Source organism: Athene cunicularia (assembly GCF_003259725.1).
Source record: "Athene cunicularia isolate RWA chromosome 6 unlocalized genomic scaffold, athCun1 chr6_part1, whole genome shotgun sequence".
Lineage (NCBI taxonomy): Eukaryota > Metazoa > Chordata > Aves > Strigiformes > Strigidae > Athene > Athene cunicularia.
The window spans coordinates 19,704,936-19,726,186 of record NW_020799105.1 but is presented as its reverse complement, the minus strand read 5'-3'; the positions used below and the strand labels follow the sequence as shown (position 1 = coordinate 19,726,186).

At 35.1% G+C, this 21,251-nt stretch overlaps 1 protein-coding gene across 1 annotated transcript; it reads left to right on the top strand.

Annotated features, from left to right (window-relative positions):
* Positions 1-78: 78 nt before the first annotated feature.
* On the top strand, positions 79-17,875 carry FAM204A (family with sequence similarity 204 member A). The gene is made up of 8 exons (XM_026851373.1): positions 79-260; positions 382-728; positions 1,694-1,784; positions 2,361-2,394; positions 2,872-2,974; positions 4,708-4,797; positions 15,553-15,659; positions 16,017-17,875. Exons 2-8 carry the CDS (start codon positions 477-479, stop codon positions 16,066-16,068), a joined length of 729 nt encoding a protein of 242 aa, XP_026707174.1. The 5' UTR covers positions 79-260; positions 382-476; the 3' UTR covers positions 16,069-17,875.
* The last annotated feature ends 3,376 nt before the right edge of the window (positions 17,876-21,251 follow it).

The window sequence follows — 21,251 nt, the reverse complement described above, 5'->3', positions numbered from 1 at the left end:
CCGCAGGGGCTCGCCCGTGGCGGCCTTGCCGGGCAGGCGGGAGGCGGCGAGGGGAGGCGGTTGCGGCGCCCTGGGAAGGGATGGCCGAGGGGGGGGTTGGCTGGAAGACGTGCTCCCCCGCTTCCCGGGGAGAGAGGCTGCAGCATCGCCCTTAAACTGAAGGGAGCTGTAAACAACTGCGAAGTGACAAAACTTTAAAGAACAAAGAAAAAAAATAATAGCTTCAACCTGTGTACTGAAATCTATTTCTCTCTGAAATTGTGAGTATTAGAAGCTTTATAATATGCTTGTCTAAAACATCTAATGGTAATTACTTCTCTCAAGATAAATTAAAGTATTCCTGATGATGTGTTTTGCTATGTCTGCTTCTCTCTTCTGCAGCTTAGTTATGTTTTTTGTCCCAGAATGGCGAAACTCACATAACTGTGGTATCTTCTCAGCGGCTTGAAGTGCCTTGGGCTTGTTTAAACTGGAAGATGTGGAGTGGACTGTTACCTCCGGGGCTGAATGAAAGTGATGTTGATTTAAGTTCTGATGATGGAGATGAATCGTATGGTTCCTTTTCAAAGGAAGATGCAAAAGAAGATACTGGAAGGGTTCAGCTTTCTGAATTCCGAGAGAATGGACCTGAAAGTAATGTCATCAGTGAACCCATTGTGGTACCAGGGACAGATGGAGAGAACGAATCTCAAACGTGCCCTTCTGGGATTTCTTTAACTATGTGGAATGTGAGTATTGTTACACGTCTACAAGCGTCCAGAGCAGGAATGCAGCATACTCAAAGTCAAACAGCTAATTTTTAAATTAAAATAACTCAGTGTTGAATGTTAAAATGCAAATGTGAAATGAAATAAAACATGATCAAAGTACAGTCATGTAATATACCTTAGATTGTTTCAAGTAGGGTGAACAGGAATTTAGATAGGAAGTGAGTGTAACTCTTTTTTTTCCCCCTAGTGCTGTGGTGACTGAAAGCACAGCAGGGAAATGTTTGGGTAACTATACAGTTGCCTAAAGACTTGCATCTTTGGTAGTGTGTGGGCTCTGAGCTTCTTTGTAACTGCTTTCTGACTGATACGGATTTACTCTGAAGTATATCAGCCATTGTACTGGTGATGCTTCTGTGACGTAGAGGTGTACCCTTCTGCTTTCTGTAGGGGTTAGTTGCAGGCACTCAGACTTGTAGTTGGTTGTAATCTCTTTCTTGTTGCGTTTAAGGACTGAAAAAAAAAGCCATCTGCTTTAATCTTTTGAGTCTAAATTAGAATTGGCAAAAACTAGTTATTCTCCTCCATCCACGATCTGTGCTGGTAGCCTGCTGTGCAGGGATGATGCTGTCAGTAATACCTGTATTAAAAACTACCAGCTACACAATAATGGTACATTGAATAGCTCAGGAGTGCACAACCAATGTTAAGTGTATTCAGTGTCATGTCCCGTGAGAAAACTGTCGGGTTTGAATAGTCCTGGGATTTACGGAGGGCAGAAAGTCAGAGAGAGGTGATGAAAGATGAGAGCTCATTCCAGTCTGACACCATCAAGAGCTGGGTGTTCTCAATGCATAAATGTTAATGGAATAGATATAACAATGTAGTGTGGATAATAAAGACGATGTTACTGAGCATGTTATGGACATTTTTAAAAAATAATAGGAAAATTTAAAATACTGATTTGCCTCTTCTTAATCTTGTAGAAATTTCTGGAGCTTCAGAAGAAAAACCGTGAAATGAGGACCCAAGCACATCAGGAAAATAAAAGCCGAAAAAGAAAGCGCCACAGAAAAGGTTTTTTATATAATTATAGAATTTCTTTTCTCAAAATGGAAGTAGTGTCAAATACATTGAAAATGGAAATTTCTGGTTGGTAGGGGTTTTTGTTGGTTTTGTTTTGGTTTTTTTTTTCACCAAGAATTGAATGCCTGGGTATATGTATTCTAGCTATTGTCTAGGATTTTATTTTTTCACTGCATTCCACTTGTGTGGAAAAGTGTTGTTTTCCACTTGCAGAATTAGGTTGTAAATTGCTACTTAAAGTTCAAGTAGTACATTTGTCCTCTTTTTGGAAAGAAGGTAGAACTTACTCAGTTAGCACTGGTTTATAATGGCGAAGTATATTTCAGTAATTCTATAAAGCATACTTTTGTGGACTCTGCTTAGAACTTCACAGATATGATAGGAGTTACTTCGTATGAAAAGTCTTACAGCTAAGTGGTTTAAATCCACATGATCATTGAGTAAAACTCCTAGTGTGTCAGTCTTAAAGGAAATGTGATCGATTGGAGTTCTGTTAACTTCATTGGGTGCTGTAGGGTATTACTCTGTAATGTTCAATTTTTATTTTTTTTTTCTTTTTTCTTATAGAAAAACGGAAAAAGAACGATGAAGTGACTAAGAGGTATAACCAGGTCAATGTGATTATTTGATGTCTGGTTTTAATATCAGCCAAAACTTGTAAAAAAATTTGACCGCATGCGTGGCCAAAGCCTAGCTTTGAACATCATGTGAAAAGTCTTCTGAAGTTGTTCAGTGTCTCTGTCAGGGCAGGCTGAATTTGATTCCAGTGATTGATGGAGTTTATTGCTTGTTTTTTAAAAAGAACACAAATGTATTATTTAATGTACCTTAACATGGACTTCATGTTACTCTTAATGATATTTTGCGTGGAGTTGCATACAAACTTGCTTTCAAAATTGTGGCATTACACTTGTAGAGGGGAAAGAATAACTTAATTTCACTTCCATTAAAACATGTGAATGGGTGTAAAGAGCATGTCTACCAAATGGAAAAATTTATTTTAGTATTGGAAAGAATATTACAAGTTGTGGAAAGGGATCTGGTTGTATTAATGACTTGTGTTGTTTTTTTCTTTTAGTAGTCAACAGTTGGCAAATGAGGAGAAATGGAAAGAACTTACACAATACTTTGGAATCAATGATAGATTTGAATCACCTGTGGATAGCAAGGCTCCACAAAAGGTGACTGTTGATGCAAAAGCCATGTCAGCTTGTACTTGGCAGTAAAAGAACTCGGCCTTAACTGAGATAAGAATAAAACTGAGACTGTTTGAAAGTGAGTAAATGGTTGAGTCACTGTGAGGAAGGATAATCTAGTACACATTTTTAATTTCTTTTTAGATATCACATGAACTGTATTTGGATTGAAAAGTTGCTGTGCTTTCTTCTGAGACAGTACCTGTGCTTGTTTCCTGTCTAGTTTTGTTTTCTATTATCAGGACAGACCAAGACTTCATATGTGTTGTTTTGGCTTTTTTTGGGAGGTTTTTTTAGTCATGTTTTAACTTCAAAATGTACAAGTAAGTCCCTTAGTGAACACTAGTGGCTGTAGGCGTTAGAGGGCCAAACCTGCCATACAGTTTTGTTGGGTTTATAATACATTCTATTCATAAATATTATTGTGTAACTAGTCATATTTGGAATAACTGATACAAGATGATGGGTAAGTTAGGAAACTCATTATATTGAGACTAGCGTAGCACTGTTTGTTCTGCTTCTCTAGTAAAGACTCGTGTAAGTTCTATGATGTCAAGTGTTCAGTTAGCCTCCTTTATGATAAAGGTGTTTTTTTTCATTTGCCTGAAGTAAGTTTCTGCATGCAGGTCATGAGACACTGTTGGTTCTGTCTGAGTTCTTTTGGTGGGTATTTAGTTGTCATTAAACTGATCAGGGTAGATCTGGAATGAGGCCCAAAGTCTTAAAATGCAGATGCTGTCCATATAAGTTTGGAGATTTTATCACTAGTGGAATGTATGTCTCATTAATTTCAAAAAAGACATCTAATAATTGGCTATCGCCACAACTTCTAATTGTGTACTCCTTATTTTATTTTATTTTTTCCCAACTTCCACCTGAATAATTCAAGTGCAGTATTTGCAGATTGCTGTTTCTTTTTGTTTGCTTTTTTGCCTTTATCTTGAAAGAGTACATTATGAAACTGTCAAATATGTTTTCATTAGCACCACTAATATTTAAAACCAGTGAGGCTGTAAATTCTTTTGTTATGAGTTTTTTGTGAAGTCAGTACCTACTGCTGTGCTACCCTTCTGTATTCTTTGAGAAGTTTCAAACTGTAACTTCCAGTAAATATTTACTTTTTATTGTTACATTATTTGTAAATTTTCTTGTTAACCTTTATGATCAACATAACTTGTTTATTTTCAGAGGTTAAATTCTGAAGCTTTTTCATTGTTTTCTATAAGACTGCTAGAATTTTTAATTTATTAGCACAGTGGAATGGCACCATGCCAGAACTCAGTTTTTGGATAAAGATAAGATCTTAGAACTGTAATGATACAGTGGTAATTGCCATTCTTCATGTTACCTGACACATATATTTCACATTTTGTTTAGAAAGCTCCGGGGATGGAAGAGATAAGCCAGATCTTCAGATGAAATTTTATTGTGACAGGCATAAACTAGTCCGTGTAATTTTTTTAACCTACAGTATTATCCTGCACATAAGGTGGAACTAATGCAATGATTTGTGCTCAGGCAGCCTTTCAGTGAATTCTTAATTATACTGTCCATTACAATACATAGACAAAGTGATTTGTGTTACATAAAAATTGCAGGTTTATGCAGTGTCTTAAAAGAAATAATTTTGTGAAATAAATATTTTTAGAAAGGAGATACTCCCTTTAAAGGTATTATTTCTCTTTGTCCTAAAGAGACTTGCTTTTCTTTTTCTATAGTCTGGCCTTGAACTTAGCATAGAGAAGTCTGTGGCTGAAGGTGACATTGATAAGGCTGAGGAGCTGAGTGATAGATTAGCCATTCGTGAGGTAAGTGGACTATTAACAAAAGCTCTTAGGAAACATGTAGTTTTGTATATCTGTACAAAAGGTGTAATAACTAAAATAACATTGAAGATAGTTTGGGGCATCTTTCCTGTTTCCTAAGCAGATTTCTGTCAGTCACTGAAGTATTTTGTTGCTGATCTAATAATGCTTGGACAGCTGAAGCTATGTATAAGAATTGAGAATACAGCTATGAACGATCCCAAATAACCTTGTTTTTAAAGCCTTCCTGCCGACTCCACAAGTCAGATGAGTCAGTAACAACTCATCTTTGTTGAGCTTTTGATTTTCCTGCATGTCTCAAGCCAAGAAAACAAGAGTAGGATGTTCCCTTCCTGTGAGTTCCTTGTGCCTCAGATTTGTCTTTGAATTCCCTCCCCAATAAAGCTTGGGAGGCCTGAAGAAAGGTAGAGATTTAGCAAGTTTAGAACATGCCCAAATAAGGACAGGCGTACTCAGACTTGTGTGTCAGTGCTTTTTTACTGTTTATTCATGTGATCAGGAGTTGATAGCTGGAAGAATTCTGAAGAACAATAGGAGTAGATGCATGTGAAACATTGCTGTAGCCTTAAAAAGATATTTATAAAATGAATGGATTTTTTTCTCCTTGTCATCATTTTTAGTATATAAATGCATATAAAAAAAAAATCCAGGTGAGCTTTTTTTTTTTTTTTTTTTTTCAAGATGTCTTGTTAGTTGGTGTATATGAGTAATTTTATGAAGGCTATGCTGCTCTTTGCCCCAAAAAGTAGACCCTTTAAATTTGTGTGTGGTGCTGAGTGAATACTTAAACTGGTGAGGAATCTACCAGGTACCTCTGGTAACTGCAGTTTCGTGTAAGAAATAGTTAAATTGGTGCCTGTATGGTAGGTGGTAGCAGCTGAAGTATGTAATTGAAATCCATGAAAGCTGTTGTGCCCGCTGCTGTTTTAAGTCTGAATAGTTATGAAGACAGATAAAAATATAACTAGATAAGTACTATTTGTGAGTGGAGAAGTTAAAATTTTTAAGTGATCTGATTTATATAATTATAAATATTCTAAAATCATCAGAAATTAATTACATATTTTTTGCTTTCATTTGTCTATCTTGCATACTCTTCTACACAGAATGGGAATTTTCTACTGTATATACTACAAAATTCAAACGTATTAGCAAGCATTAAGACAGACAAATTCCAAATACTTCTCATTCTCATACAAATATTTAAAATTTTACAAAGTACAGGCTTTCAAGCTGATCTTTAATGTAAAATTGCAGATTTAAATCTGTTTAATGCAATATAATTAAATACTGTGATGGTTTTAAAAGCAGATGGCTTTGGAAATGGGATATACAGTTCCTGAGATTCTCTTAAGGTTAGGTAAAACTACCTGTTCCTCAAGTGCCTGTTCTTACACAATCATTAAACTCACATTTAGTCACTCGGGGCAGTTTCTAAGGACTAGACCCTTACCTGCCTTTTCACCAGTGATCACAAAACTTCAGTCAGCAAAGGTAACAGCTGCTGACAGTGATAGGAGTGTGTCCTAATGCCCTCCTGAAGTCTGATCAGCTTCTCACTGTGATGCTGTTCTGTTCCCCTTTCATGTGTACAACGTGAAAAACACTTGCTGTTCTCCTTCACAAATGTCATTATCCCATCTACTCTAAAGTGGTTAGAATATCATAATCAATAAAACATACTGAGGTTCTAGTGCAAATTGTTTGACTATAAAAACAAATTAATGTAGGAAGTTTTAAGGTTTTGTAATATTTATGATAAACTGTTATCTGATTTCAGTAGCCATAGGATTGTACAACATCTAGCATATCCCAGGTGCTACAGCAATGTATTATTATTTGTGGAACATTAGCTCCAAATTGTTGACTTTCAAATATTAGCATGTTGTAATTCTGAAAACAAAATGCTTGAAACATTATTAGTATTCACAGCTTTGACTTGGTTTTGGTTAAGTGGGTTTATCTGAATAAATAGTATGTTGAAAGAAGGAAAACTCAAATGACTCTGGCTTGATCTCATGAGTTCTGTCGAGGCAGAATCCATGTGAATTCACTGGGGTTCTCTACAGTTGTTAAAGATGTGCTGCATAACCCACTGCAAGATTCATTTTTATTTGATTTTAAGAAGCTGCGGTGTTTTTAGTGGATCTTTTAAAATACTTTTTAAGGAAATCATTCTGTTGGTGACTAATTATGGTTTAGTGAAGAACTTTATAAAAGGATTTGATTATGGAAGAGGTTGATAAAAAAAATCAGTTTTGTGTACAATTAATAAAATACTGCTTTTATATTGTATAGTATTGATTCCATTGCTACTTTCCTTCTCTTTGCAATTTAAAGAAATGTCCCTTTTAAAGCTGATTTAACATAATACTTTAAAAATTAACTCCCTTCTAAGATGTGGCTATCTGTATCCCTCTAACTTCCAAATGCAACACAACACTGTGAGGAAGTCAGGCATGGAACTATATACTATGACTGTATTGAAGTACGCCACTTCTGAAGTCTAGAGAAATAAGTGGATGAATTATTGTTCTTTTATCTCAACTTCATCTTTTTATGTATAGTTTTCATTTTTCTTGAGCAGTGTTGCAGGGTTGGGGGCAGGGAGTATATGAGAAACAGCTGCCTTCTGTTTGGGGTACGGCTCTCCTTGCAGCCATGTGAAAGATGTTCAGTGGGTAGGTGTTCTTTTTGAAATCAGGTGTATGGGGGTTTAATCGGCACCATTTTCTTTTGCAAGAAGCAGTGACTGGAACCTGCTGATAAAGCTTTTGCTTTGAGGCACAGATCCCAGAGTTCTTAAAGCTGTTTCCTGCCTTAATAAGTGAAACTAATTTTTGATGTATAACATTTATAAGCCTGTGAAACTGATAGGGCAGCTTCAGTATTTAGAAAAATGAAGCCAAAAATAAACAGATGATGAGAATAGGCAGTAAAAACATGTCCTAAAAAGCAAAGGAATGCCAAAATAATGCTGTCAATATGCTATCATTATGACACAGTGAGAAAAGGCTTTTTAAAATCAGATTCCTTTAAAATCGGTGATGATTTAGGCAATATGCATAATCTAGCAGCTATGAGTGGATCACTTCAATTTACATCCTAACAGCCTAAATGCTACTGCTTTAAGGCTTTGAGTCTTTTCGTTTCCATGTGTTACTTGTTGCAGGTTCTTTATGGAAAATGTTGCTGTACTGCCCTAAAATGAGGCTTGGGGCAGTATATTATTTGTTACTTTCTCCTGTTTTGAAAATGCACAAATGCTGATTTTTTTTAAAACAAAACTTGTTAATATCATTTAAGATTCTAGACTGAGAGTTGGAACTTGGGGTACCTTATGCACAAGGCTCTGCTTAAGTAGTGGCTGCATGTGTGAATTCTTATGTAGCTTTTGAGACTAGTAAAAATGTGTTACCCTTTTTTTATTGGCAGTTGCATTTCTGTTAATAAAGAGTTATATTTGTGATGATGATACTCAGTCTAATCTATTGGCAAACCTCACTACAAAGTATTACCACCTGCCTCCTGTTGTCATCCTAGTTTGTGGGCTAGAAAAGCGATTTGCAGTTAGTTTGGGAGTTGTCAGGGTAGCGGGTCTCCAACTGTAGCATCCTTGCCCATCCCCACAGTATGTTCTCTTGTGGGGTGTTCTTCTTCACCGAGTTCTAGAGAGCCTGAAATTCTTGATTGTGTTTTATATATGACTGAAATTCTTCCTGAAATAATATGGGCATGTCTGCATGATGTATAGCATAATTTAGGCCATCAGTAAGTACTTCTTTAGCTAGACTACCTCTAGAACCCCATCTAGCTTGAGCAGCTCAGTGCAGTTACAGTATGTCGGATCAGCACTCCTAAGTTTGTGTTGAGCATCAGCACAGTGCAGGTGGGTCATACTGCTTAATCTTAAATCACTGTATTTTTAAATACACTGACTGAATTATTTCTTTGGTACTTAAAACATAGTACTACTTAGTGTTAAATAACTAGCAATTCACTGCAGTGTGCAGGGTATAATATGCACAATTAAGGTTTAGTATTGTAATCCAGTTGCTGTCTTTGTTATAATATTCCAGGCTTTCAGCATTGGCAGAGAGTCCTTCACGTTTTAAAGTTCTGCTTTTCAACTGCAGAATGGCATACCTAAAACTATTGTTGAACACTGTATTTAATGATTTGTTTAACTTGAGAGATGCCAATAGAAGTGTTAGTATTAATGTGGGAGTTACACCAAAAATTCTGAACCTCTTAGAATGAAAGTTGAAGAGAATGAGGTTTATATGGACATTTAGCTGCACTGAGGTAAAATGGTTTTCTTGATGATGCTCTGGGGTAGGGTAGTTGAGATTTAATGGTAGCAGGTACTTGAAAATGTAGCTGGGAACAGAGGCTTGAAATGATGTCAACTTTTCTAATGCTTTTCAGAAACCTTTTTGGCATAATACACTTCAATTGTTCCTACTGTGTTTGGGAATCTGCCTTGAATTTTTTTGAATAATAAATATTGATACATTGGAGCACTGTGACTGCATATTTGGAGGTGTTTGTCCTTTTGAGTAAGGATGGTATGTGGAGATATCTGGTAATTTCACTTTAAATCAGTTTCAATTTGGAGTGATACTTGTAAAAGCTCTTTTTCTAATTGAATGAAATAATTTTAAGATTCCCTCCCTACCCCAAATATATAAACCTGAAAATGTTTTCCAAGCTTTTTTTCACTTAGAGAAAGAATTTTTCGTACTGCTTTTGTAGTCAAGTCATCATGCAGTGTCTCAATAAGCAGAATGAAGATTTCTTATGGCTCTAGCATTCTGAGAGCTAATCTGGCTAAACCTCAAACTTTGCATTTGCTTGTAGTTTTTGTGTAAACTGCCTGGTAGGTAGGTGCCACGTTGTCTAAGAGCGCATTAGCCTGAGGACTGTAACATGATAAAATAATCTTGACCATATTAGACTTACCTGTCAAAAGGAACTTTTAAAATAGTTTGTAATTTAGTGTGCTAAATTACTGGAGTTGTTGTCAGTCTCTAAGTAGCAGTGTCTTTTTGACAGCACTGTTCTAAGTGCTTAGCTTAGTGGCTTCTGGCATTTTGGTGAAAGATTTTTAAAAATCTGCAATTTATAGGGAAACTGTGTTATTGTAATCAAGCCGAAATGAAAGATCTACATCATAACTGGCAAAATTAATTGGCTGTTCACTGGGGTATCATTCTCATATTACAGCAAGATCACTCCTGCTGTTGTCTTCAAAATTTGTTGATCAGTTATGACCATTTTCTTATGATCACATTAGTATCTGTTGTCTGTAAATAACTACTAGTCATATAATTTAGAATGGGAAGTACAGGAGCATGTTGTATGTCATAACTGTTGAGAACCATTCTGGAAGCTGTTTTCCATTTGAAAATCTGGGTACAATATGACTGATCATGAGGTCATGCACACATTAGAGTTTCAGATGCTTGGTGCTCTTCTATTGATAAAAATTTCTAAATTCTGGGCAATGTCCACAATTTATCATAGTGCTTTTAGGTATCTGAAGACATCGATGGATTTTTATATGAAATGTAATCAAACACCTATTAACTTGGAAGCCTTGTTCGTTGAAGGACCCAGGGAATAAAAAATAAGTTTCTTTTTTATCTCTGAAGGATTTTCTTTCTGACACTAACTTAGCAGAGGTGCTTCCAAATATCTCTCTTCATTGAGGTTGTTTTCTTTTAACCTTTGGAACATGGCAGGGTTATCACCTAGAATTACTTTCTTACGCTCCCTTAATTATGTATATCTTTTCCTTAACAAACCTTAAAAAAAGATTTCAGATGTTACAAGTCTAATTAAAGAGACAGACAAAGCACAGTTTATACTGTAGATTTTTTCTGCAGTTCAATTAATCAGCATGTTTTCTCTTTTAATTAAAACCATTTTAGTAAATTAAAGCCCACAGCAAAACACATATATAATTTGTTTGTAATTAGCTCTTAATTGGTGGTAGTTGAAGCTTAGCACCCTTGGTTTCTTTCTTCATGATTGCCATTTTATTAGCAGCCAGTCATTAATTAATCTTTTTTTCTAATTAGCTTATAAAACTGTTGATGGCACATTATTGTAAATGTGATTTTAAGTTCAAAGCTTGTTAATAAGCTTTCTTACTTAGAAGAACAGAGATAAAGAAATTGCTGAAAACAGTACTACAGTTCTTTTTTTTTAAAACTGCCTTTCTTATAAGGGGGCTATGTAAAGCATCTAACAGCTTATAGTTAATTTTTTAATGCTGTGTTTTCTCATGAATGGAAGAAGTTACTTGCATTTAAATGTTTAAATCTAGCAAAGAGCTTAATATGAGAACAGTTTTCTGTCCTTGCTCCATTACTGTGTCATCCAAATATAATTTGATGTTGTAATACACAGCATAAAAATACAACAAAGGTGTTACAAAGTATTTTACAGTGGAAGTTGAGCACATCATTGAAAGGGGACAATTTTCACTGCAAAATCCAGTCGGTATTCTTGTTTGCTTTATATATTTTATATACGTCAGCAATGGATAACATTCCATAACATAAAAGGAGAAAATCATTGCTAAAGGCAAGCCTGAAATAACTAGATTCATATTTGATGAGAAAGTGTAACACTGTATTAAAAGGATGTTTGGCTTCTCTGGTGTGATCATAGGATATTTCAGGACCTGTTTGAATATAGATGTTTTGTTAGAGCTTCTGTACATTTAGCATTTTGTATATTATACCTAAATATTTCTGGAGCAGTTCTTGAATCTGTCTCATTACTTGTATCATTCAGCACTTACATTGAACAGTCCTATCTTAATGAAAAGTCTTTGCTATATGATATTTCATGTTAAATGTTTTGATTTTCAAGGAAGTTTTCTGGAAGTTACAGTAGATTCTGTTGCACCTTAATAAAAATGTTTACTCTTCTGCCTGAACTTTACTTACTATTTCAACTTCAGCCATTTCTTTGCTTGTTTTAAAAGTGTTTTATGATGCTGTGCAAGAAACACTAGAAAGGGATAGCTGACAAGTAAAAAATTAAAAATTGGATAAAAAGTAAATGAATAATGTCATATTACTAAAAAGATGAGAGGCTAATTTGTGCCGACTTTTTGCTAATTTTGTTCAAGCCTCAAAATGAGGAGCTGTCACCCGTTCTGTGTAGCACTGATGACAGTGCCAATGATCCATGAAATAAGCTGCCGCTGGCTTTGTTCTGATAAGAATGAACAAATCTGCACAATGTACGGCTCCCAGAATCTCATTTTCATACTTGCATGCAGGCTAAAAGAAATAAGCTGTTTGCAGGCTTGATTAATCAGACATTTGAGGGTTTTTTGTCTCTTTGATCTCTTTCGTCTCCTAGGTAACTTGCTTGACATTAATGTTGAGCTTGAGTAAAGACAATCAGGAATTGTAGACCAAACTGATATAAAAATTAAAGACCTTAACACTTTAAGTACTCCAGTAATGGTTCCGCTTTACTTCAGAAAACATCTGTTTTCATTTAATTAAAGAACAAAAGAGAATGGCATAAATATTTTTCATAGAGACCTGTTATTCCGTAAAAAGTTAAAGTATGATAATTGGTATTTTTAAATAAATGCCTTGAAACTGTTCAAAAAGAAGCAAAGCTTCAGAAATTTGTTACAAGGTAACAGTTTCAGATGAGTAGAAAATTTATGAAAAATAACGGAAAAGGAATTTTCATTTATGCTGCATTAAATATCTACAGTAAGACACTTGGCATGATTATTGGTCAACTTCAAAATGGAAAGGTCTTTGCCCTGTAGAGACGAAGTTGTTTTTAAGTTTGTCTTAGAAATATATATATTATGTTACAAGGATGAGCCATTATATCAGCTTTACTACCCAATATGATTTACACACTTTAAACCTGTAAAATTGAAAGGAATTTAAAAAAAAATGTCGCAGTGCGTTTGCTTGAGGTTATGCAGACGCTTTTACAAATCTTCCAAGTGGCTGTAAAGATGAATGCCTCAAGGGTCTAGCCAGGGCCCTGCTTTTCCAACCAGCTAAAGCCCTTATCTTAAATCCAAGCAAAGTACCATTAATCTTTTTGAAAGACCTTTTATGGCTTTTAATATATCCCAAATTAGAACATTTTACACCCTTGGTTCCTGAAATATGGTGATAAAAAGCCTTTAGAGCTTAATTTTCCTTACTGCGTGCTCTGACCAATTTGCAGTTCTTTGTGATAATGTTTAGACACCTTAATTAAAATGCAGCAAAATATTGGATGTTCTATATGGAAAATGCTGATACTTTGACTACACAAGAAATTGTTGTATATATTTTTATTCATGCTTTCTTACTTCTTTTAAGATTGTATTTTATTGAGTTATCTGATGACCTGAAATGTTTTTTTAATGTAAAACCCATTGACCAAGCTTTTAAGGATTTCTTTGGGGGTGGGGGGTGTGTGCGGATGTATGTCTGGGTGTGGGTGTGAGCAGATGATGTTTAATCCTACTAAAATGTTTATGTCTGTTTATGTGTGACACATTTATTTTCATGTCTTGAAAATTTGACTCTGTAGCCTAGAAACGATAACATTAATGCTGCAAAATGTTTCTCCTTTTACTTTCACATACACTACAGAGGATATTATTATCCCATTTTTTCTGTACTTTTCAAAGATAGAACTCGTTCTGTCTTTCAAAAAATACAGATCAAAAGATTTTTCTACAGTGCTTGTGTAGACCTCACTTGTGTATATTTGTAAGTGTTCAATCAGCCATTAGAATATATTTTAAGGATATGCTGTTATTCATCACGTAGTAAGAGTTAATTTTCAAGTATGTTAGGAGGCAAAATACAGCTCAAAAATAAAGGCACGGTTCTGCTGAGTGACTGACTTCAGCCATTGGATTGCTCTGTTTTTAAGCTAATAATTAGTCCTATTTCAATTAACAAGTAAACATTTTGGGTGATCTTAAGCTTTCTTATACTGTAAGTTTATTAAAGTTAGTAGCTGCCCTTAAATATTAAGTGACAATGCAAATAAGAGAATGTTATGTTCAAGTCTTTGACTTGAGATTTGGCAGTTAAGATATTGGCATTGAATTACTGATTATATATAACGTTATATAATGAAAAATTATATAGCTATATAAAAGTTTTGAAATATCTGGTCACATTAATTTTGTGCATCAAGATGATTCCATAGTTACATATTTATGGCCTTATAAATAACACGTGCAAATAGTAGATGAAAAACTTGTTTTGCGTTGCTTTGCACATTTTCCTTTTAAAATATTATGCTTACCTCTTAACTGATTGTGTTGCCAGTCTTTAGAGTCTCAAAGGACAAGCTGATGTTGTGCTTACTGCCTACATGCATGTAGACTCTCAAAGCCTTCTGCAGGAAGGCTATTGTCTTGATTCTTGAACCCTGAAATATAAGGTGGTATAGCTTGTAGTGATGCTCTCTTGTTTTACTTTGTTAACAAAATGATCAGGGTTTCAACCTACCTACAGGGTAGGTGTTTGGTGGGAGAGCTGTAGAAGATGGCAGCGCATCTATACCTGAAGCTGCATTCTTGAGTTTTATCTTAACTGGATAAAAGATCTCCTGGAGTAAATAAGAATTGCCTGTATAGATGCTGCAGATTATTGCTGTTAATAATGGAACTTTAAGGAAAATGTTAAGGAATGTTCTTTCACTTGGATCTTCTATGCTTCTCTTGTTGATGACATTTTGGGAAATTGAGAATATCCAATCAGAAACAGGTTAGCTAACTTCAATAGGTTTTGGAGTGTATAGGAAGAAAATCTATTTGTCCATGTTGCAATTTGTGGTAGTTTTGGCTGAATGCATTGCTTGTTTGTCTTGGAGAAAAGCAGTAACTTTTGAGACCAAATTCTTCCATAATTCCTAATTTAGGTGCAGATAATGTCAAGTCATGACAGTAATCACAAAGTGTAACTACAGTGAACAAGTTACAAATGATGCTTAAGCAAAACAATATGTTCATAGTTCACATACCTTCTTCCATCTTTTGTGCGTTATTACTTCTTCCCTCACTGATGTTCACTAAAGGGAACTTAATTATCACAGTGTAAGTTTATGAAAGTAATGTTTTCATCTGCATTATGCAAGTGAAGTATTCACCTGCAACCTATTGTGACCTTATTTGAAATGTATGCATATTATCACACTAATAGTCTGAAAGCTAGTAACGTGAAGACTATGTCGGATGAACTGTAAGGACACTGCCTTGTTTACTTTCTGGACAGACTGATTAAAACATGTCTACTAGAAGATGTGTGGTTGTAACAGTCATTCCTGTATAAAACTGGTTTTGGGCAGCTTTCATATTGGTAAGACCTGATACTATTCTGTTAGCACAGCTGAGGTCACAGAGTGGTCTTACTAATGAAGACTGCATGTGTGTATGTGTATGTCTATATATTTAAAAAACAGACAAACAAAAGGATCTAGTGGGCTATTGCCCTTTGGTTTTATTCTTGAAAACAAATGATTTGGTGAAAAGGATTGCTCGCCCCAGGATCCCACTCCTTTGTATTTCTCTCAAGAGACATTTGTGCTCATCTGATCTAATAGTACAGCATCAGCCTAATATTTTATTATCTATTGACTTTTGAGAAACAATATCAGACCAACTAATTTGTGAGGCTTAAATTTCATATGAGCCATTTGCATCTATTCAGTTTTCATTTGTTCCTTTTCATGTCTTAGCTTGGTGTGAAAATTGCCAAAGCTGCTGCTTGCCGCAACTTTGTAAAAGCCAAGCAAGAAGCAGAGGCTGCCCAAGAAGCTCGAAAGAAAAAGAAGCTTGCTTGGGGGTAAGCCATTTGAGTATGGAATTAAGTATTTGTGGTTTCATTGGAACTAAGTGTATACAATAGAATGTCAGTTAAATGTTTTCTTAGTTGAAATGGGCTTGGGCTAATCTTATTTGTTTAGTTTAACCTTGCTGGGTTTTGGGTTTTTTTTGTGGGTTTTTTTAGCAGTGTATCAGACATAAGTACAGGGGCTTTTCCACAATTAATGTATTGGTTATATGGCTGCAGTTGCCTTCATGTCTTTATTACAGTATTAAAAATAAGTTTTTATTTTTGTTGTTGTTAAGAATAGTGTGGTTGAATACCTGAAATACATATGCTTTTGATTCCTACTGTGGCTTTTGTGCTCTATTTCAGATTTGAAGCCAAGAAAAGATGGGAAACAAAAAGCAATATGGGATACATGTGACCTATCCTGTTTTCCTCAGGACTCGTATATTGGTTTTTACCTGAAGAATCTTTGTGGACGACTTCTTAAATCTAAACACAGAAAAACCCTGAAACAAAGCCCAACATATGAAATTCCTTCTGTTTCTCTTAATGCTGTTAGACTGCAGTATCTTGTTTTGGAGCTATCTTATGTTATAAACAATACTACCTAAATATCAGTACTATGTTACATACAGTATTTTTCTCCAAAATATAAAAATTTAAGATAATACATTGCAGAATTCATTTGAGGTCTGTCAGAGAACTCTCTAAAGTTGGAATAAAATGCTTGGTCCAAATGTGTGCTGCTCTGCAGTTATGTGTGGGTGTAAGGAGAGGGATATGTGTTCCCGCTGAGGTTATACAGACAGTGCAGCAAGTACTACTTTTCTGATTGCTTGAATGTTTGAGGGGGCACTCAATAAACAAAAGCAAAACCATCCTACCTGTTTAAAACCATCATTATTCATACATTTATGGGCTTAGTAAATATAGACATTATAGTAAATACAGAAATTGGCTGAAAAAGTCTATCCTCCTCCTGGGAGGATCAGGTATATATTCATCATATCTTGGTGCCATGATCTTCAGAATACTTAGAAGTCTCATTTTTCTTTCCTTCCCAGGAACTCAGGTTTTAAAAGTCACAGTTTCTTTGAGCAGATATAGAAATAGCTATCCTGAAAAATAACCAAAATGTGTTGTGCAGTTAGCTGCACCCAAGAAACAAATGCAGATTTTACTCCAAGTCAAATATTTTACAGATCAGTTAGGATTTGAATGTTTGTTACAAGATTATAAGAAGAATTGACGATGTTTCTTCAAAATTGTTCAGTGAAAAGGATGCTGGTAAGTTTTCTCCCTGAAGCTCTTGCATGTATGTTTATTCACCACAATGCCTGAATTTAATTGGTAATGTAAATGTCAGTTATTGTTAACCAAGATTAATATGTTTCAGGCCAAAGGTATGGTATTAGTGTAATGGTGATTTACTATGTAAGTACTTGAGGCTAAAACAACTTGCCAACAAATAGCAATTTGAAGTTTTACGGCACCAATTTGAAGAGTTTAGGTTTGCAGTCCAACATGGAATAGTGCATTTTTGTTCATTAGCCCTCAGGATGTTTGATTCTTTTTCTTTTTTAGCAGAACATCGTATTTCTTTCACAAAGTTGAGAGTTTGCAATATGGTAATCTGCAGTTAGCTGTAATTAGTTATGATGACAGAGTTGAATACAATTGCCAGGATTGTAAATCAGGGACTAAACAGGTTTCTGCAGTATAACATCATAAATCTCACACTATGGTTTATGAACTACATTAGCTTTAGAAACTTTGGTGTGGAAGGAAGCAAGTGATATCTTTTAGTAAAGTAATTATAAAAGTAAATTGCATGTTTGCTTGCATAAACAAACAGATTAAACTGTGAACCTTCATCGAGATTTTTCTCGGTTCCTAATGTTCCTGTCCAAAACTTGAGGGCACTCTGTCCATATTTTCTGTTGGGTTTTTTTAAGCAGCTGGCAGGTGAGTGTTAGATACAGTTGACCTTTCTGCTTGTTATATACTGAAAAGCAAAATGATACTGATAATTTTGTGCTGAAAACATCAGCAGTATTCCATTAAACATTTAAAAGTAGAGTATATTCAACAGTTGTATGTTTTTTTTTGTAATAGTTGCTCTTAGCAGTAACAGTATTTATTATTCTAATAAAGATCTTGATCTAATTGTAAGGATTAGTGCTGTTTATGATATGAAAATGTGCTTTAAAAGAAATCCAAACTGTTAAAAACCAGCTATTGTCTGAGAACTTGCCACGTTGTATTTGTCACAGCAGTGCATACCCAGCCACCTGTAATATTTTTCACTTAAAATTACCAATTAGTTTTATGTTAGGCCATTAATAACGTAACTAGTTAGGAAGTATGCAGAATGTTCGCATTGGGTTACTTGTGTGATGAATTTAAAAATTATATTTCAAGTATTTTGGTCTAAAGTATTTGTTTAGAATATTAGTTAATTCCCAGAATTATACCATATTTGAAAAAGCCTGATTAACAAGGAAAATAAACCAGCATAATACAGTTTTATAGAGAAAGATCATCTAAATACATAATAAATGAACACATAAGTCTACCTTTAATAAACATCCTCCTGAATTGTGGATCCGATTCTAACATGTCTTGCATTCCTGACACTTTTCCTTGGTTTTGCTCTGTGCTGTGAATTTTGGTCAAACAAATCTCAGAACACAGTTTTACTTTTTTCCTGTTTTTTTAAGAGTGTTAAAACAATCCAAAAGCTTGTGTCTGTTAACTTAAACCTTTTTAATCATCTTAAATATATGATCTCTTACACTGAACTAAATTTGAGATGTTGTAATAATTCTTGTGGCAAGTGAAAAGTTTGTGCTGTTTCCTCATCTGACTTCAATTGCATATCTAGAGGAATGTACTTAAATTACTAATTTCAGTACAAATCTGTTGTGAAGCCAAATATTTATTAGGAGCTCATTTGATGATATCTTGAGTTGGGCAACAAAAGGCAGACTTGCCTAAGATCTTTCCTACCCCTGAGAATCCTGAAAAATAAATATGTGAACTAGTTTTGCCTCAGTATTTTTCTCCACCACACTTTCATATTTCTTCCAACTATAGTCATGGTACTGCCTTGGATATCCTGAGTAGTCTTAAGTCATTTGAGGAAAAATCTTGTAGCTTCCCAAGTACACTTCTCCAGAGTAAACAGAAAACCTCACTTTGAAAAGGGGAACGTCTCACAATTACCATTGTTCTTTTTGAACAAGGGTTGTATCGTGAGCTACCTCACCTGAGCAAAGCTAGCTCAGTTATGTGCCAAACTGCCAGAAATGCCTCTTAACTAAGTTTATTGCTTGGGTACTATTACACAGTGGGGTGGTTAGATTGCTTTTGGTTTTGCAGTAGATTTGGTTCATGTCAAGTTGATGGTTGTGTGCAGTTTCATTAAGCACTGTGGATGCTTGTGTGCTGGTTGTTTACGTGGGTGTCACACATTCTCATTTCTACTCCCATTTGAGGATAGTTCAGATTTATATTCTTGCAGTTGTATTATGTTCTAAGGCTTACACAATCAAGAAATAAATTGCATATCAATTCGTGTGATAAAATACAGGCAGTTTGATGTTTGACACCACCATACTAATACAATTACTAGTATTTCTTAATACTGCATTCCTGAGCTGCTAAACCAAAGCGTGGCTGCAGGGACAGTTTGACAGATAATAACATATATATAGTTGTTAGAGTTTTAATAGTTTTTTGCCTGCAACCATAATCTGTATCATTATTTTTTTAGTTTAATTCTGTTGGACAAGTTTCAAAGATAAATATGGTGTGTAATAAGCCTTTGCAACCTCTAATTTGTGAAGGAGTGTCTGTCCAGTTAATACTTGCTCATTGAAGCAAGGGGTTTTGAAACAGCTGAAGTACAAACTGCAATTACTGATGTCTGTTTCCTATTCACCTATGGCTTCTGGCATTTGATCAAAAAATGTAATGTATTGCTTAATCTCAGAGCATTCCACACTTTCAAAAATATTTACTTCATGAGAATTGTACAGCACTAAATGACCTCAGCAAAACCAGAGTAAGATTTTTTTTTTTATTTGGCATTGATCATATGTAGTTAATCCACCATTGAGTATTTTTCCTGTTATTTTTGAATGTTGGTAATTTAGATATGCATGTATTTATAATGTACCTCTAGTGCAAGCTCAAAACATTTCAAAAAATATTAAATATATTAATTATAGGGTGGGGTTTTTACTTCATAAATGGAGTGGCTAAAAAGAGGAATACAAAGTTAAGTAATTTTGTGCAAGGGCAAACTGCAAGGTGGCAGCAAAGCAGCAAATGGATTCTCCTGGTTTGTATGCAGTTTGTCATAGCTGGAAATAGCATGGAAAAAGAAGTCTTGAACAAATGTGAGGCAGGTGCCTAAATCTCTTTGAAAGCCATTGGGAATTGAGTACCTCATTACCATCTGTCCTACTGAGAGGGTAAAAAACTGGGATATTGAATGCAGATGTTCAGAGAGTAAGTAGAAGCCCTAATTTCATTTGAGAAGAGTTGTCATCTTTCTTGTTGAAAAATGCCTGCATTGCTTTGATCTGCCTCCAGCTGTATATATTATACCATCAAATCTTGTCTTCCTGGTTTCCTTGGGACTGTGTGTAACAGAGTTGAGAGGTTTTTTCTATTTCTTTGCTTAGAATCAGAAGTGGAATATAACATTTTCTCAAAAAAAAACCCCAAAAAAAAAACAAACAACAAAAAAACCCCACCAACCAAAAAACCATAAGAACTAAATAAATTCTAAGAAACACAAATTAGCTAACTTATAGATAAGTATGAGATCTACAGGTTTAGCATGTGATGGTTCTTACCATGCTCATTCTTTGATTATGTTCATAAATATGATGAGCATCATCTGAGGAAGGCGAAAGCTATTTGTGATGAAAAGACAGAGTCATGCCAAGGTGTCAGTTGAGTTCCAAATCAAAGTATGTCAGTTACTGAATTATCATCATTTCTCTTGGGGTTTCCCAGGTATACTCACTGCTTGGCTCACACAGATGAAGTGTCTTCAGATCAACATAAAGTGACCACAGACTGGCACGAGCATTTGTATTTCTGTGTTACATGTCTCAGTGAACTAGCCTTTTGCAACTTTTGTTGTAACTGAGTGTAGTTCCTGTGATGTAAGAAAAATTTAAAAAAAGGTAAATAAAGATTCTTACCCAAATGAGAACAGACTGCTTCTGATAGACAAAGAGGGAGTTTTGTTCATCCTATTTTGGCAACCTCTCTGATGTGACCAACATACTCATATACCCCAAACAGCAAATCTAGGTATCGAGTAAAGTGTAATGCTGTCTCTGGAATCTCTTACCTAGGGAGTATTTATGGTATTCTAAGGCTTTTTATGTAGAGAACTGTTTGCTGACCTTCTGAGGTCATCCTTAAGACGATGAATGAAATGGTAGTTGTCCTCTATTGATGGAGACCATTCATTCCAAACTAGTAGCCCCCTGAATTTACCAGAACTCAATGAGACAAGGAGAAATAATCTGCGTCTTCTCTGATGACTGTGATGATTTTGTGAAAAATAATCTGCATATG

What these genes read in the sequence shown, in the direction of transcription:
- FAM204A (XM_026851373.1), top strand. Translation starts at nt 477, where the DNA reads ATGTGGAGTGGACTGTTACCTCCGGGGCTGAATGAAAGTGATGTTGAT. An exon ending in AAGAAAGCGCCACAGAAAAG is followed by an intron (nt 1,785 to 2,360) that starts GTTTTTTATATA and finishes TTTTTCTTATAG; the next exon opens with AAAAACGGAAAAAGAACGAT. An exon ending in AAAAAGAAGCTTGCTTGGGG is followed by an intron (nt 15,660 to 16,016) that starts GTAAGCCATTTG and finishes GCTCTATTTCAG; the next exon opens with ATTTGAAGCCAAGAAAAGAT.